The sequence below is a fragment of the Rhineura floridana genome, chromosome 11, assembly GCF_030035675.1.
Source record: "Rhineura floridana isolate rRhiFlo1 chromosome 11, rRhiFlo1.hap2, whole genome shotgun sequence".
In the NCBI taxonomy this organism is placed as follows: Eukaryota; Metazoa; Chordata; class Lepidosauria; order Squamata; family Rhineuridae; genus Rhineura; species Rhineura floridana.
The window spans coordinates 29589118-29608324 of record NC_084490.1 but is presented as its reverse complement, the minus strand read 5'-3'; the positions used below and the strand labels follow the sequence as shown (position 1 = coordinate 29608324).

At 42.0% G+C, this 19207-nt stretch overlaps 1 protein-coding gene across 1 annotated transcript; it reads right to left on the bottom strand.

Moving 5' to 3' along the window:
- Window positions 1-11614: 11614 nt before the first annotated feature.
- LOC133367680 (olfactory receptor 14A16-like) lies at window positions 11615-12562 on the bottom strand. The gene has a single exon (XM_061591777.1). The coding sequence runs from the start codon at window positions 12560-12562 to the stop codon at window positions 11615-11617; it is 948 nt and encodes a 315-aa protein (XP_061447761.1).
- Between the last annotated feature and the right edge of the window lie 6645 nt (window positions 12563-19207).

Sequence of the window (19207 nt, the reverse complement as noted above, 5' to 3'; positions counted from 1 at the left end):
GGAAAAAGATCTGGAGTTTATGGATATTAGAAATAAAATCTACTGTTTGGAATTTAACGTTATCTCTGAAAAAATTAATGAAGATAGCTGGATAACTCCTCTACCTTTGCTGAGCTCCTGAATTCCCTGAACCTCGAATCTCAGCATTGTATTTTGTGGGATTTGTCTTGAAAAGAAGAGAAAAGGAATGGGAGAGATAAGCTGCGAACTGGTTCACGCCAGCCTCTTGAGGAGCCAAATCTTTGGAGCAGGAAGCTGAAAATACCAACGTTTATTTAAACCTTTTGAAGTTGGAAGCTGAAAGACTCTTGTTTCCTTAAAAGATCTCCTTACAGCTGAACTGACTAAAAGCCAGCCCTCATAGACAGGTATTTTTTCATTATTTACCACCATTTTGCCTGCCACTCTGTCTAATTAGCCTAAATACTCATACAGCAGCAGTAAACTTGGAGAAGCTTGGAAGTATTGAAGTTACGCAGGAGGAAGAGCAAGAAAGCTGAGACAAACCTGAGCTCTCCTCCCCTGCCTCTTAAGGATGTTGAAAAGCGAAAGAGGACGAGGAGGGGAGAATAATCCACCCTGACTGCCAGACAGTTACATCAGCAAGTTTGGCATTGTTGCACTTTCCTGTGCTTTTATGCACTTTGCCTACTCCCTCCCCCACGAAGGTAGCTGCGATTCTCTTCCTCTTTGAACCTGAGGCAACAGAGGGCAATGAAAAGAACTTCAAGCAGGACAACAATAACAGTGTATTCGAGAAAGAGGAGTAATTTGGGGAGACTATGCTGATAGAGGTTTCGATATGAACAGCTGCTTACAGAAAGAGCTTGCAGCCTTGGTCAGCTTAACTGCAGGTTACCTCTTGAATAATGTAAAGTAAAAGGATGTGGTTGCTTAAAAGCCTGTCCTTAAAAGTAATAACTGTATAGATACCCTTTTAAGAAAGGCGGGACTTGGTCTGAACTTTCTCCCGCCCCTTCTGACGTGTAGGTTGGAAAGGGGGTTATAAGAGTTCCGGTTTTAATGTGAATTTGTATTTTAACATGTATTTGTGAAATTTACTAATTTTAGCTATTGAAAACAGAGTTGTTTGACCATAGTTTCACTCATTGAAGACTAGATCGGTCTTTAGTTTTAACCTGGTTATTACGCATGCTCAATATCGTAGTGCCGCATTCAACAGTTCACCATCTAACTTAGTTTAAAAACCAATAATAGACTATTGTGAGCAGGAAAATAAAAGGAAATGAGTCCAAAGCAAAGGAGCAGTGGATGGACCAAGAGATCCCAGAATTAACATCTACGGACAGTTTGGGTTTTTTAAATAGTGTTTGTGTAACAACTGGGGTAGGAGACAAAGCAGCTCAAGGAAGAAACTCAGACATGCATCCCTTTAATGAAGGTCCAACCAATTGGTCTATTGACCCAGACCTGATAGAAGGTAATTCCTCATCACCCAAGCAAACTCAGTTTACTGCATATAAAGAAATATGAAACATTCTCAAGAAAAATATAGGTAAGCCCGATTTAGGAGAAATAGAGGAAGAAGCTCCCTCTTTGTGGGGGTTCTTATGGGATCAATGTTTTTTATCTAAGCAGACAGCAGAAAGAATTTTTTACAAAATGGATTAGTTGTGGCAGGAAGTATTTGGTTTGAAAGCCACTATAGGAACATTAGTTGGGCTCGTAGAGTTGGGAATTCTGACTGTAGCCTCTCAGACAAATGGCCCTACCCAAGGAATGGAGGATAGCATGGGACTGGAAGATCATCAAGATAGGGATAAGCCAGAAACTGAGGAATTAGATAAAAACATAGTAACCCAACAATTAAATGACATATTTGGAGATTGGAAAATGAACTCAGAAACTTGTCTTTATGCCTGTAGTAATGAGCAAGCCCTTAGTACTGATAACACTTCCTTCATCTTAAACCTCACTCCTTCTGATCCAAGGCTATTAATAGTAGATGAATATTCAGACATGACCTCTTTTCCAATACAAGAGAAACACAAGAGTACTTTGTCAAGTGTCATCATACAAAGCCCCAACATGTTATCTACAGAAGAAGGTTTGAATATGATACACCGACCCTCCACCTGCCCGGTATAGCAACATAGTCCAGGGGAAACTGTGGAGAGTGGAGGGCTATCAAATCTCCCAAAACAAAGAAAATAGAGAAAAAGAGAACAATTTCAATCCCGATTTTTTTAAAAAAAAAGCTTACTCAGTGAGAGACCTCCTGATGAACTCCAAGTGGTCATTCATAATTGGTCAGTGAGAAAACTAGGAGGAGGAATAAGATTTGAGACTGAACTCTTAGCTGAAATTCAAACTGTACTGAGGGTAGCCTTGGACCTAAGAAAAGGTGTCTCCTGCAAATGCCTGTCTTATCATGGAAAGAGAGGCAGCATTGAACTAACATTTCATGACCCGGAGGTAAGGTGTAAATTTTGGTCTTTATTATATAGGTTTTCCTACAGAGGGTTGCTATTTGAGCTGAAAGGACAACAAAAATGTTCCATCAAGGGCATAGTGCCTCTTCAATACGGGCATCGAAGAGAAAGAAAGCCTAAAAATAGCATCTGGAAAAGTAGGAGATGGAAGAATATGAGAAATAAGACCCCTTCGTTCGTCACATATCCGAATAATATCAGGCTGTATACCAATAGACAAGAAAACCAGAAAAAACATTATATGCCTGCCACCCAAGATAAACGTTGGCCTAAGGATAATAATAGAAGGTTTAATGATGAGCCTCCTAAAACATTTCCAGTCAATTCCAACTGACTAGATACAAAGCACAAAGGGCTGAACATAATCTCTTGGAATGTGGCAGGATGGGAAAATAAAATGGCAGATAAAGAACTTATTGAAATGTTCCAACAACACAATATAGTCTGCCTGCAAGAGACCTGGATTTATGAATATAATCTCCAACATCTGCTGGATTATAAAACATTTAGCCAGCCAGCTACAAAGAAAGGTTACTCTGGGAGAAGGTGGGAAGAGAAGAGCATTATCCTGCAACCACTTCCAGATTCCCAGTTTTGCTCCTTCCATTCCTCCTGCAGGCCAGCCCATCCCAGAGCAAAGATGCCTAGCTTCAGAAGGGTTCCCATGAAGTGGGATGCTCCTGAGCAGCAAAGCAAATTAAAACCGAAGCATTAGCAAAACAGGAGCCCTCTTGAATCTGTGTGTCCTACAAGAAGGGAAGAGGAAGTAGAGGCCTGGCGTCTTTCATGTCATTAGAATTAGCAGGAGAATCTCAATTGGCCAACTTTAGACTACAAAACAACTATCTTTTGTCATTACAACTCAAAACAGAGACTGGGGGTCCCTTTTTTTTTGTATAAATACCTATTTTCCATCTACTAACTGTCCACAAATAGCCCCTAAGATATGAAAAGATATATTCCTTCTGCTGGAGCAGATAGATCAGAAGTTCCTACAAGCAGAGCTTGGAAAAGTTACTTTTTTGAACTACAACTCCCATCAGCCCAATCCAGTGGCCATGCTGGCTGAGGCTGATGGGAGTTGTAGTTCAAAAAAGTAACTTTTCCAAGCTGTGCCTACAAGCATATATTTTTATATGTGGGGACTTCAGTGCCTGAATCGGGGCAAATTCTGAAGGTTTCTTGCAACCTTTGGGCATAGACTTGGAACAGATATTTTTAGCATCCCATACCTCCATGGATAGTAAATATAATCAGCAAGGACTAAAATTCTTAGAATTTATATATCATCTGAATTTATACTCCCTTCATGGGAGTTCAGTGGATAAAACCAGAGGCTATTTCACCTACTTGAGTAAACGAGGTGCTAGTGCTGTTGACCATATCATGGTCTCTGCCTCACTATTCCCCTTAAACCTGAAATATCGTCTTACCCCTTATATACCCAGGTTATCACTGTGATCTGCAGGTGAGGGCATCCTGCAGATACCATCTTATCTGGAGGTCTTTTCCTCACAACATAGGAAGTGGACTTTTAGTGGTGTGGCATCTACCCTTTGAAATCCCCTCCCCTTAAATATTAGACAGGGACCATCTCTGTTGTCTTTTCAGCACCTACTGAAGACCTTCCTCTTTCAACCAGCCTTTGAAGTAGAGACTTTATCCCAGTCTGTGTCCCTGTTGGAATTGCTTTTTAAGGTGTTTTAAAACTAACAAACTGAAGCTCAATCCTGACTTGACTGAGACGCTGTTGGTGGGTGCCTTCTCGACCCAGGTGGTGGATGTTCAACCTGTTCTGGATGGGGTTACACTCCCCCTGAAGGAACAGGTTCGTAGCTTGGGGGTCCTTTTCGATCCATTCCTGTCTCTTGAGGCTCAAGTGGCCTCGGTGGCACGGAATGCGTTCTACCATCTTCGGTTGGTAGCCCAGCTACGCCCCTATCTGGATAATGTTGACCTCGCCTCAGTCGTCCATGCTCTGGTAACCTCGAGATTGGACTACTGCAATGCACTCTACGTGGGGCTGCCTTTGAAGACAATTTGGAAACTACAGCTAGTGCAAAACGCAGCAGCCAGACTGCTGACGAGGACCAGACGGTCCGCACATATAACACCTGTCCTGGCGTGTTTGCACTGGCTACCTATTTGTTTCTGGGCCAGATTCAAAGTGCTAGTTTTGACTTATAAAGCCTTACACGGTGCGGGACCACAATACCTAGTGGAACACCTCTCCTGCTATGAACCTACCCGCTCACTACGTTCAACATCTAAGGCCCTCCTCCGAGTCCCGTCCCATAGGGAAGCTCGGAGGGCTGCTACTAGATCCAGGGCCTTTTCAGTAGTGGCCCCCGAATTATGGAACAGTCTTCTCGATGAGGTGCGCCTGGCGCCTACTCTTCTGTCTTTTCGGCGCCAGGTTAAAACCTTTTTATTCTCCCAGGCATTTTAATTGCTTAATGTTAAGTTATTTTATATCAAGTTGTTAAATGTTTAAGTTGTCTGTTTTAGGGATTTTATTTGATTTCTTTTTACTGTATTGTATTTTATTCCTTGCTGTGAACCGCCCAGAGAGCCATTGGCTAAGGGCGGTATAGAAATGGAATGAAATAAATAAATAAATAAAAGCTTTTTTAAAAAAATGTTTTTAAAGATTTTTGTTTTAATATGTTTTCAAAGATGTTTTGTTCTAATAAATTTCAAAGTCTGTTTTAAAATGTTTTAGTGTTTTTAGTGTTTTTGTTTACCACCCTGGGCTCATTTTGGGAGGGTGGGCATGATATAAATTAAATAAATAAATAGACAAACATTACTACAGGGTAAGTAGTTCCCTGTGTTAATCTAAGCATGTGCCGTTACTCCTCACTAATAATTTTTATTATTTATTATTCAATTTATATCCCTCCCTTCCTCCCAGCAGGAGAACAGAAGAACAAAACATTATGGATCAGACCAAAGTCATCTAGCCTAGTGTCTAGTCTAGACATAACATGTATCAAAATATAGGTAAAATCAATAGTCTAGTAACAAATATATGTGCTAAACTGCCTGGTGGGCTTACAGAAACTAAAGGTATTATCCTTTGCATCAGTGACATTATCAGTTGTACCCAACTACTCAGATTTGACCAATTGAAATTAATGAATTTAAGTTAGTCATGCTTAACTTCAGTGGGTTTACTCTGAGAAAAGCTGCTTCTGCATGATACAGTTAAAGACATATCATAGCACTTTAAATAGTCGTGGCTTTCTTTAAAAAAAATCCTGGGAACTGTAGTTTGTTAAGGGCACTGAGAGTTCTTAGGAGACTCCTATTCCCCTCATAGAGCTACAATTCTCAGCATGCATTAACAGTCAATCCCTCTTTCCAGGGAACTCTGAGAATTGTAGCTTTGTGAGGGGAACAGGGATCTGCTGTTTTCCAACCAAGCAATGCTTACAAAAATGCATATATTATGGAAGACAATGTGCACAAAATGAATATACTGGTGAAAACAGCATACAAAAATGCATTTTATTATGATATATTGCTTACAAAAATGTGGACATTAGTCAAAACAGCATACAATAATATATTATGAGAACTTCACACTAAAATGCTAAAGAATTCTCATGAGGATATTTTTTTTAAAAATTGCAAATTGCTCCAAAAATGTGAACCAAATTTAAGATTAGAAAAATGAGAAACTGAGAGAACCGAAACTGACATATCTTTCCATCCCTACATATGTGACAAATCACAATTTTTCAACATGTGAAACAAACAGTAAATAACATTGGGAAATAGTGCCACATAGAACAAACCAAGCATCAAAATCTCTGTTGTGCTGATGACAGAAGGGATTTTAAAAAACAATTGTAAAACATGCATTTATTTATATTGCAGTAGCCTATAATTTCAAACAATAAAGCTGTATTCAGTCATTTCTTATTCAAGTATTGGGTGCGTATTCCATCTTTCCACCAAAGGGTGCCTAAGGAGGTTAACAGCAATAATGCAAATGCATTAAAATATAATAAAACACAACAAAACAGCAATATAATATAAAGGAATATAAAAGCAAGGCAGGTTAAACATTGATAAAATAAAAAAATGAACAGCTAAAACTAATTCACTAATAGGCAAAAAACCTTGCGGTTTAAGAATGTACCTATAGCCCACAGGTATTTCTACCAAACTTTAAAAAGCAGGGAAATTGGCCAGCTATAGTGAATACACCAGGGAAGCAGGAGACCTGACCTCCTCTCTGAGATATTGTACTGCCCTACAAAGTTGTCAAAATGCAAACACAATTTGGGTTGGTCTTTCACAGTCCAATCCACTTGCTGTGTAGCTTGGAAGAATTTGGTAACATGTGCCTCTGAGCATATGGTGAGTGGTGGCAACACCTGACATCTCCAAAGATGGAGAATTATATTTTTGTATGTTTGTTGGTGTTCTTCCTACTTTGCTTCTTTCCTGTGTTACTAATGTTTCTACAGAGAATCTAAACTAGAAAATTTTATTTCCCTCATTATTCATCCTAGAAATCTGTGTCAAATTTATTTTTATTAATTTCAAAGCCTTTTTATTGGTTAATGTCATATGATGGTGAAGATAGCCTTTTTTGTTTCAAACTGGAGGTTATGGTCTATTTCTATTTTGGGTGCATTAACAGTTGGACCTGAAACTGCAGTTTAATGTAAAATCAGACTGATTCCAATATGCTGCTACTTTAGCAACGGCTCTAGTTGCTGGAAAAAAGAGGATGCATGTTTTCAGCCTGCTATGTTTAAACCACTTTATTTAAGGCAAGGTGGGCACGATCAATTAAAAACATAGAGCACACCTAGAATTTTGCTAGAATATATTTCACCTCCCACTGTTTTATCTTGTGCAAATTGAGACACTTCTGAGGTCCACTGGAGATTATTTTGCAGATGTCAGTGCCATTATTCCACAATTATGTTTGGAGATTTTTTAGTATAAATTTTGCAAAGTGTTGCTGTACTTCACATATTCATAGAAACAGAAGCAAAAGAAAATGATTTCCTATAGAAAACTTCACTAAAATTGCAAAGTAAATCAGACATATTTAAAGTGACCATCTGAACTATATCAACTATCTTAATAATGTTGCTTCCTCCCTGCTAAAACAAGATCAGCACAGGACATATCTTCTATTATTTGGGCTGATTACAGGTGTTGCCACCACTCACCATATGCTCAGAGGCACGTTACCAAATTCTTCCAAGCTACACAGCATGTGGATTGGACTGTGAAAGACCAACCCAAATGGTGTTTGCATTTTGACAACTTTGTAGGGCAGTCCAACATCTGAGAGAGGAGTTCAGGTCTCCTGCTCCCCTGGTGCATTCACTATAGCTGCCCAATTTCCCTGCTTTTTAAAGTTTGGTAGAAATATCTGTGGGCTATAGGTACATTCTTAAACCACAAGGTTTTTTGCCTATTAGTGAATTTCCCTGCTTTTTTATACGGGAGGTAAGAAATGGGATCCTGTGCAAGTTTGCTGAGAATGGATGGATCATTTGCATGCTTATTGAGTTAAGTGGGATTTATAATAAATAATAATAATAATAAAAATTTATTTGTTAGTCGCCTATCTGTCCGAATTAACGGACACTCTAGGCGACTTACAGCAGGATAATAAAATACAATACACAATACAATAAAATACAATACACAATACAATAAAATACAATACACAATACAATAAAATACAACCACATTCATCAATTAAAACTAACATCAAAAACATCAGTTAATACATTACAAACTAATCTAGCTCGAAGTTCCTGTAGGCCTGCCTGAATAGCCAGGTCTTTAAAGCTTGGCGAAAACTCATCAGGGAGGAGGCATGTCGAAGATCGTAGGGGAGAGAATTCCAGAGGGTGGGAGCCACTACCGAGAACACCCTCTCTCTGGTCCTTACCAGCCAAGCTGTTTTGGCCAGTGGGACCGGGAGGAGATCCTGCGTGGTTGATCTTGTGAGGCGGCTTAATTGGTGATGCTGGAGGCGGTCCTTTAGATAAACCGGGCCGAAACCGTATAGGGTTTTAAAGGTCAATACCAACACCTTGAATTGGGCCCGGTAAACCACTGGTAGCCAGTGAAGATCTATCAACACCAGGGTGATATTTTCCCGGCGATGGCTATGCGTAATCAAGCATGCTGCCGCATTCTGTACCAGCTGGAGTTTCCGGACCGACTTCAAGGGTAACCCCACATAGAGCGCATTACAATAGTCTAAGCGAGAGGAGACCAGGGCATGTATCACTCATGGGAGTAGCTGCACAGGAAGGTAGGGTCGCAGCCTCTGTATCAGATGTAGTTGATACCAAGCTGCCCGGCTCACTGCCGAAACTTGAGCCTCCATGGACAGCTGGGAGTCAAGAATGACTCCTAGGCTGCGGACCTGGTCCTTCAGGGGTAATCTCACCCCGTTAAACACCAAGTCGATGTCTCCAAACCTTCTCTTATCACCCACGAGTAACACCTTGGTCTTATCGGGATTTAGCTTCAGCCTGTTCTCGCCCATCCATCCACTAACAGACTCCAGGCACTTGGACATGGTCTCCACAGCCAACTCTGGTGAGGACTTAAATGAGAGATAGAGCTGAGTGTCATCCGCATATTGGTGACACTGCAGCCCAAAACTCCTGATGATGGCCCCCAGCGGCTTCACATAGATGTTAAATAGCATGGGGGATAGGATAGAACCCTGTGGCACTCCACAAGTGAGAGGCCAAGGGTCTGAAACCTCATCCCCCAATGCTACCCATTGGTACCTGCTTGAGAGATAGGAATGGAACCACCGTAGAACAGTGCCCCCCATCCCCAATCCCTCTAGGCGGTTTAACAAGATACCGTGGTCAACGGTATCAAAAGCCACTGAGAGATCCAGGAGGACAAGGAAGGTATATTCTGCCCTATCCAACGCCCTCCTCATATCATCTACCAGGGTGACCAAGGCTGTTTCAGTTCCATGTCCAGTCCTGAAGCCCGATTGGAATGGATCTAAATAATCCGCTTCATCCAAGTGCGTCTGTAGTTGTTTAGCCACCACTTGCTCTATCACCTTGCCTAAGAATGGTAAATTTACACACACACACCAGGCAATCATGCTTAGGATAGGTGAAACTGACCACAGGGGATGGGGAAGGTAGGAGAGGGAGGCGGGAGGGGTGGAAAGGCAGAGAGGAGAACTGAAAGGGGAGCAGGCAGGTGGGGGAGGGGAGAAGAAGGACAGATGTGGTCATTTGCATGTTTATTGATTATTGAGTTCAGTGGGATTTACTCCCGTGCAATCATGCTTAGGATAGGTAAAACTGACTGGGGGGGAGGGACGGGGGGCTGGAGTGGGCAGGGAAGGTGGAAGAAGGAAGAGGGGAGGAGAAAGGGAGAGGAAAGGGAAAGGAGGGAAAAGGCAGGTCTGATCATTTGTATGATTATTGAGTTGAATCGGATATACTCCTATGCAATCATGATTAGGATAGGTAAAACTGACCAGGCTGGGCCTGCCAACCAAGACGTCTTCTGTATCTTTCACAGTTGGGCAGGGGGAAGGGACAATTCTACCTTGTGGTTTTTCCCATTACAGTGTTGCAAGAACACCTGCACTTGGCTGACTTTCTCTTCTCCTAAAGATACAGGATCAGTCTCAGGCCCTGAACCTGGCAACCCTACCTCCCACCCAAATTTAAAACAAAGCTGTCCCTGGCCACATCCACACCAGGCCTCTATTACACTTTGGACAATCATTATTTATTTATCTATTTATTTAGTGTATTTATATATCGCCCCATAGCCGAAGCTCTCAGGGCGGTTTACAATAAATAAAAACATAAAAACAAATATACAAATAAAAAACACATCTTTTAAAAACAATTTAAAACAATTTATCATGGCTTCTCTCAAAGCCATGGCTCAAAGACAATCATGGCTTCTCTCAAAGAATCCTGGGAAGTGTAGTTAGTGAAGGGTGCTGAGAGTTGCTAGGAGACACCCTGTTTCTCTCACAGACCTTCAGTCAGAGTGGCTGACTGTTAAACCATTCTCTCAGGGGAATAGGAGTCTCCTCTCAGCACCCTTCACAAACTACACTTCCCAGGAGTCTTTCAGGGAAGCCATGACTGTCTCAAGTGAAATCAAGTCTGGTGTGGGTGTGGCCCTCTTATTAGCCAAGCCCAGCAGCTATGAGGCTTTTAGAACACTGACAGTTGGTTCTTACAGAGCATGCTCTGCGCTATGATTGGGTCCCAGCCAAAATTTCTTAAATTAATTAAAAATCAGCCAGGCATTTTTTAAACTTTTAAACTGCAGCAGATGTAGGCCAGAGTATGGGGCAACATCAGTATTAGGATTACAGGTACTCTGTGAACATGGCTGATTTTTAATTAATGACAACAGATTATAACAGATTATAACAGATTATAACAGATTATAATTATTTGTTGTACACCACCCTGAGAGCTTTCTGCTATAGGGCAGTCTAGAAATGTAATTAAATAAATAAATAAATAAATAACTCTCAGAGAAAAAAGTCCAAAAGGGCTCTGAGGTTTTTCTCTCTCTTTTTACACTTTGAACTGTCTATTCTCTCTGACTGTTTTGTGTATCGCCATGAAAATTGACAGGGTTGTTAAGCAAGCGTTTCTGAGTTCAGGACTATAAATTATGTAAGGTTTTGTTTTGAAATGAGCTTATGGGAAGCATCAGAATGGCATGGGGGTATTTTCCATTTAACATTGCGGAATGCGAAAAATCCCCGCTGACTATAGTACACAGCCACTCTCGTGGCTGTATAATTACAACATGTTAATAAATCACCTTATGAGGCAAAGGACAATCTAAATAAAAATGCCTTTGTTTGTTGGACTTTCCCTGGCAAGGAATTCCAGAGGCAAGGGACAGAATTACAGAGAGAGGGTTCTCTCTTTAGATTCTGCAAATTACGAGACATATCCCTTTTAAAGCTAAAGGATTTTAAAATGACAATACAAATTATTACAGAAAACAATTATTATAAAAAGCTACAATGTTAGATGGATGCAGTTATATTAAAAATTAAGCTGTATCACAAGCACATAGGACATGACAATGAACAAAAAGCAGCCAAGACTTAATACTGTGCTAAAATTTATATATATGAAAAAGGAACAGGGTTATAAAGAAATGGGATGCATCTTCTTCTTACAAAGAGTAAAACCAAGCAAATTCCACAAGGCAGCTTTGACATCTTTGTTCCTCATGCTGTAGTTTATTGGGTTCATCATTGGAGGCACCACGGTATATAACACAGTAAGCACTTCATCCAGATTGTATGGAGAGTTAGAAGTTGGTAAAAGGTGGGTAAACAGGCCAGTGCCAAATAATATGGAGACAACTGTGATGTGGGGAATGCAAGTAGAGAAGGCTTTCCACCTGTTTGCCATGGAGGGCATTCTTAACACTGCGGTAAAGATCTGCACATAGGACATGACAATGAACACAAAGCAACCAACACCTAAGGCTGCACTAAAGAGAAGAGCCCAAATCTCATTGAGGTATGAATCGGAGCAGGTGATCTTCACAACTTGTGGGATTTCACAGAAGAACTGATGGATGATGTTGGAGCAGAAGGGCATTGAAAAAACAGTACTGGTGTGCAAAGCAGCATTAAGGAAACCTGCCATCCATGTTCCACCTACCATCTGGATGCACCTTCCCCACTTCATCACAGATGTGTAGTGCAGTGGGTGACAGATAGCTACATATCGGTCATAGGCCATGACAGTGAGGAGAAACACATCCGATGACAGAAAAGAAAGAAAGAAAAACATTTGTGTGACACATTCAGAATATGAAATCAATGTTGTGTTCATGAGAGAATTGACCATGGATTTTGGAATGATGACAGAGGTTGATCCAAGGTCGAGGATTGATAAGCTGACAAGAAAGAAATACATTGGGGTGTGCAGGTGACTGTTGACAGCTACCAGGGTAATAATCAGAAGATTTCCAATCAGGACAATGAGGTACATTGCTAGGATCACAAAATACAAAACCTGAAGTTCTTGGCTCCCAGAAAATCCCAGAAGTAGAAAATTTTCTAGGACAGTTAAGTTGGACATGGCATCAATAATATATTGACTGTTGGAAGAAGTGGATAAATATTTATAAGTCCCATGCATATAAACAAATGTGAGTTCACTCTAAATTCTGTAATCTATTACTTTTTTGTTAAATGAATGAACCCATAAATATTTCTGCTTACATATCTGGAAAACCCTGTGCCCCAAGAGGGGGAAAGCTTGTTATTTCATAAGAACATAAGAACATAAGAACATAAGAAGAGCCTGCTGGATCAGGCCAGTGGCCCATCTAGTCCAGCATCCTGTTCTCACAGTGGCCAACCAGGTGCCTGGGGGAAGCCCGCAAGCAGGACCCGAGTGCAAGAACACTCTCCCCTCCTGAGGCTTCTGGCAACTGGTTTTCAGAAACATGCTGCCTCTGACTAGGGTGGCACAGCACAGCCATCACGGCTAGTAGCCATTGATAGCCCTGTCCTCTATGAATTTGTCTAATCTTCTTTTAAAGCCATCCAAGCTGGTGGCCATTACTGCATCTTGTGGGAGCAAATTCCAGAGTTTAACTATGCGCTGAGTAAAGAAGTACTTCCTTTTGTCTGTCCTGAATCTTCCAACATTCAGCTTCTTTGAATGTCCACGAGTTCTAGTATTATGAGGGAGGGAGAAGAACTTTTCTCTATCCACTTTCTCAATGCCATGCATAATTTTATACACTTCTATCATGTCTCCTCTGACCCGCCTTTTCTCTAAACTAAAAAGCCCCAAATGCTGCAACCTTTCCTCGTAAGGGAGTCGCTCCATCCCCTTGATCATTCTGGTTGCCCTCTTCTGAACCTTTTCCAACTCTAGAATATCCTTTTTGAGATGAGGCGACCAGAACTGTACACAGTATTCCAAATGCGGCCGCACCATAGATTTATACAACGGCATTATGATATCGGCTGTTTTATTTTCAATACCTTTCCTAATTATCGCTAGCATGGAATTTGCCTTTTTCACAGCTGCCGCACACTGGGTCAACATTTTCATCGTGCTGTCCACTACAACCCCGAGGTCTCTCTCCTGGTCGGTCACCGCCAGTTCAGACCCCATGAGCGTATATGTGAAATTCAGATTTTTTGCTCCAGTATGCATAATTTTACACTTGTTTATATTGAATTGCATTTGCCATTTTTCTGCCCATTCACTCAGTTTGGAGAGGTCTTTTTGGAGCTCTTCGCAATCCCTTTTTGTTTTAACAACCCTGAACAATTTAGTGTCATCAGCAAACTTGGCTACTTCACTGCTCACTCCTAATTCTAGGTCATTAATGAACAAGTTGAAAAGTACAGGTCCCAATACCGATCCTTGAGGGACTCCACTTTCTACAGCCCTCCATTGGGAGAACTGTCCATTTATTCCTACTCTCTGCTTTCTGCTTCTCAACCAATTCCTTATCCACAAGAGGACCTCTCCTCTTATTCCATGACTGCTAAACTTCCTCAGAAGTCTTTGGTGAGGTACCTTGTCAAAAGCTTTTTGAAAGTCTAAGTACACTATGTCCACTGGATCACCTCTATCTATATGCTTGTTGACACTCTCAAAGAATTCTAATAGATTACTGAGACAGGACTTTCCCTTGCAGAAGCCATGCTGGCTCTGCTTCAGCAAGGCTTGTTCTTCTATGTGCTTAGTTAATCTAGCTTTAATAATACTTTCTACCAGTTTTCCAGGGACAGAAGTTAAGCTAGCTGGCCTGTAATTTCCAGGATCCCCTCTGGATCCCTTTTTGAAGATTGGCGTTACATTTGCCACTTTCCAGTCCTCAGGCACGGAGGAGGACCCAAGGGACAAGTTACATATTTTAGTTAGCAGATCAGCAATTTCACATCTGAGTTCTTTGAGAACACTCGGGTGGATGCCATCCGGGCCCGGTGATTTGTCAGTTTTTATATTTTCCATTAAGCCTAGAACTTCCTCTCTCGTTACCACTGTTTGTCTCAGTTCCTCAGAATCCCTTCCTGCAAATGTTAGTTCAGGTTCAGGGATCTGCCCTATATCTTCCACTGTGAAGACAGATGCAAAGAATTCATTCAGCTTCTCTGCAATCTCCTTATTGTTCTTTAGTACACCTTTGACTCCCTTATCATCCAAGGGTCCAATCGCCTCCCTAGATGGTCTCCTGCTTTGAATGTATTTATAGAATTTTTTGTTGTTGGTTTTTATGTTCTTAGCAATGTGCTCCTCAAATTCTTTTTTAGCATCCCTTATTGTCTTCTTGCATTTCTTTTGCCAGTTTGTGTTCCTTTTTATTTTCTTCATTCGGACAAGACTTCCATTTTCTGAAGGAAGACTTTTTGCCTCTAAGAGCTTCCTTGACTTTGCTCGTTAACCATACTGGCATCTTCTTGGCCCTGGCGGTACCTTTTCTGATCTGCGGTATGCACTCCAGTTGAGCTTCTAATATAGTATTTTTAAACAACTTCCAAGCATTTTAGAGTGATGTGACCCTCTGGACTTTGGTTTTCAGCTTTCTTTTTACCAATCCCCTCATTTTTGTGAAGTTTCCTCTTTTGAAGTCAAATGTGACCGTGTTGGATTTTCTTGGCAATTGGCCATTTACATGTATGTTTAATTTAATAGCACTGTGGTCACTGCTCCCAATCGGTTCAACAACACTTATATCTCGCACCAGGTCCCGGTCCCCACTGAGGATTAAGTCCAGGGTTGCCATCCCTCTGGTTGGTTCCATGACCAACTGGTCTAGGGAATAGTCATTTAGAATATCTAGAAACTTTGCTTCTTTGTCATGACTGGAACACATGTGCGGCCAGTCTATGTCCGGGTAGTTGAAGTCACCCATTACTACCACGTTTCCTAGTTTGGATGCTTCCTCAATTTCATATCTCATCTCAAGGTCTCCCTGAGCATTTTGATCAGGGGGACGATAGCTCGTTCCCAGTATTAAGTCGCTCCTGGGGCATGGTATCACCACCCACAACAATTCTGTGGAGGAGTCCGCCTCTTTGGGGGTTTCGAGCTTGCTGGATTCAATGCCTTCTTTCACGTATAGAGCGACTCCACCACCAATACGTCCTTCCCTGTCCTTCCAATATAGTTTATATCCAGGGATAACCGTATCCCACTGGTTTTCTCCATTCCACCAGGTCTCCATTATGCTCACTATATCAATGCTCTCCTCTAAGACCAAGCACTCCAGTTCTCCCATCTTGGTTCGCAGGCTCCTAGCATTAGCGTACAGGCACTTGTAAGCAGTGTCTCTCTTCAAGTGTCTTTGGCACTTGTGGTTTGGCCTGTGGTAATTTTGCTCTTCTGAATTTATATCCTGTGCCCCTGCTCTCACAATGCCTACTTCTAGGCCTACCCCTTTTAAAATTTCATCATTTCTTTGGTTTTTATCCCAGGGGGGAGGTTTATTCCGAACCGGACCTTCCTCAGCTCCTGTCGGGTTTCCCCCCTCAGTCAGTTTAAAAGCTGCTCTGCCACCTTTTTAATTTTAAGTGCCAGCAGTCTGGTTCCATTCTGGTTCAAGTGGAGCCCATCCCTTTTGTACAGGCCCGGCTTGTCCCAAAATGTTCCCCAGTGTCTAACAAATCCAAACCCTTCCACCCGACACCATCGTCTCATCCACGCATTGAGACTGCAAAGCTGGTCCTGTCTGGCTGGTCCGGCGCGTGGAACCAGTAGCATTTCAGAGAAAGCCACCTTGGAGGTCCTGGCTTTCAGCATCCTACCTAGGAACCTAAATTTTGCTTCCAGGACCTCACAGCTGCATTTCCCCATGTCGTTGGTGCCAACGTGCACCACGACCACTGACTTCTTCCCAGCGCTGTCTACCAAACTATCTAAACGACGGGCAATATCCGCAACCTTCGCATCAGGCAGGCAAAACACCTTGCAGTCTACACGCCCATCACACACCCCACTGTCTATGTTCCTAATGATCGAATCACCCACTACAAGGATCCCTCCACCCCCTGGAGATATATCCTCGGCACGAGAGGATAGCTGCTCATCCCCCAAGGAATGGGTCCCTTCTAAGGGATCATTTCCCTCTTCCTCAGCTGGATGCTCTCCTTCCCCGAGACCATCGTTCTCCATGATAGCAGGAGAGCTATCATCGTTGGAGTGGGACACAGCTGTAACGTCCCTGAAGGCCTCCTCCACACACCTCTCTGCCTCTCTCCGCTTTTCCAGGTCTGCTACCTTGGCCTCAAGGAAATGAAGTTGTTCCCGGAGAGCCAGGAGCTCATTGCACCGAGAGCACACCCACGACTTCTGTCCAACAGGCAGATAGTCGTACATGCTGCAGGTGGTGCAAAACACTGGAAAGCCCCCACACCCCTGCTGGCTTCTTACCTGCATAGTTTTGTTTAAGGTTTATTACATCAATGGGTTGGAGACTGCGGTTTAGTTGAGGTTAGGGAACAGACGGGCAGCGTGGGGGGCCCTGGCCTCCTCGCCCTGCTGCCGAACTCGCTCTGCTGCTTAACTTGCCTTGATGCTTTGTCAGCTGGGGCCTTGATGCTTCATCAGCTGGGGCTCCCTCTAGCTCGTGGAGCAGGCTCCCTCGCTAGGGTGCTCTGACTTTATATGTCATATCATAGCATTGGCATGGATATCCAAAATAAATCCCCATTCGAGAGAATGGCATATCAAATTATTGGAAATGAATGTATTGGGTACAATTATGTGGTTTACATGGTTTAAGAATAAAAGTAGCGAAACTGATTTGAACAGGACTGGGCACAATTTATAGAATGTTGGAATAATAAGCAGGTGGGGGTTAGGTAAAATATTTTATCGATTTTATGAGATGTGATTATTTTTACTTTTAAGGTATCCATTTCCTTGTTCTACTAGAATTTGAATTTTGCCTCCTATTTCCACCTTGTTTCTTCTTCCCTTTTTTCAATTTTTAATTTGTTTAAGAAAAACAGATTCATGCTGGTCACTTTCACGATTAGCAAAAGAACATACCTAAACACACTCACACCACACGTCATGGCTTTTTGAGCCAATTTCTGAACCGAGATGTCACATGCAAGCTAAGAGGGTGGCTAAAGGGAGACAAGCTGATCTACCCTCCCTCTGGTTCCCTGATTTTGCAACCCCCTTCCCTGTCATCCTGTCTTCTCACACAGACAAACATGATTGTGGCAGTCCAATCCAGCCCAGGCTCCCCTTCTCCCTCGCCCTCAACAGCAACCCCAAAAGCAAAAGCTGCCTCCTTTCGTGTTCTCTCTCTCTCTCTCTCTCTCTCTCTCTCTCTCATGCCCCTCCATCACCTTTTATTAAACAGTTGCAATTTGCAGCAGTGATTGATAGCAATAATATTATTTTCCATGAAGGAAACATCTGAACTGATAACAGCAAAAAAAAGTGGAAAATCAATTAATATGAAATATAATGGCCTTCAAATTCAGTAAATTGAGATCAGAACTGGCACCTACAAGCAAACTCCCTCCCTACTTCAAAAACTGTGTAATCAGTTACTTCTTGTATAAAGATACATTCTGACTTTGTCATCATGGGGAAATTGGTGTACTTACCATCTCAATGGCAAATCTTTGCACAGGCAATACTGTCTCACTCATGCACTTGCTGTCTGGAGCTATGAAGCTATGCTTCTTTATTCAATTGAAATGGAATAAGTAGGAGAAATTCTAATCACTGACTTGCATGACTAACATGAGCAATCTTAGGGCTAATTAATATCATTTTTGTACATTGGAGGTTGATGTAGGCATGTTTCCTTTAGCATTTGGAGAAAATAAGATTATTAATGTAGCTTTTGGAAACAACATCTCAAGAGATGCCACCTCAGCTGGTATAGAACTACAGAAGGGGTGTAGCTCAGTGGTAAAACATCTGCTATTGAATGCCTAGGTTGAGTTCCCAGCATCTCAAGGTGGGGCTGGGAATGGCCCCTGTCTGAAACCAAAGAGAGTAAAGCCAGTCAGTGTGAACTGTACTGAGATACATGGACCAGTGGTCTAACTCCATACAACAGCATCCTATGATCTATACAAACTGATTCATTTCAGTTGTAGGAAGAACCCAGCTGAATCAGCAGATCTAGTCCAGCATCTTGTTCTCCTAGCCGCCAACCAAGTGCCTATGGGAAGCCCACAAACTGGATCTGAGCACAATAGCACTCTCTCAGTTTGTGACAAGTGACCAGGCAGTAGTTGACCTCAGAAGTATACTTCATCTGATACTGGAGGTAGTACATACTGTAACCATGATGGCTAGCAGCCATTGATAGCCTCATCCTTTTTCATTTACATCCATCGTTCTTAACCGGCTTCCCTTTGCAGGGATGCTTGGAAATAAAAAAAAAAGTAACTAGGTGCAAAATCAGTGTCAAGAATTATTCATAATTTGTTCAGAGATTAAAATAATATAGACAATAAGCAGAGGTGGCTTTAGGAGGTGCAAAGTGGGCAAAGTTATGTACAAATTCTTGCCTTCTCTTATAGACAATCAGTCTCAGTCTGTCTTGTTTATAACTCAGCATCATCACTGGCAAGTGAGTCTTTCCCTACAAAATTACAGGTACAGGGCCTTTTCCCCTTAAATAGACCCATTCACATGAGTAGTACGCTAGTTCCTTGGGTAGGAGCTGTCCTTATGCCTTTTTTTCTGCACATGCTCAATTGCCCAGTTCACTCAAGCCATCAGGAA

Coding starts and splice junctions, on each gene's coding strand:
- LOC133367680 (XM_061591777.1), bottom strand. CDS start 12,562: ATGTCCAACTTAACTGTCCTAGAAAATTTTCTACTTCTGGGATTTTCT.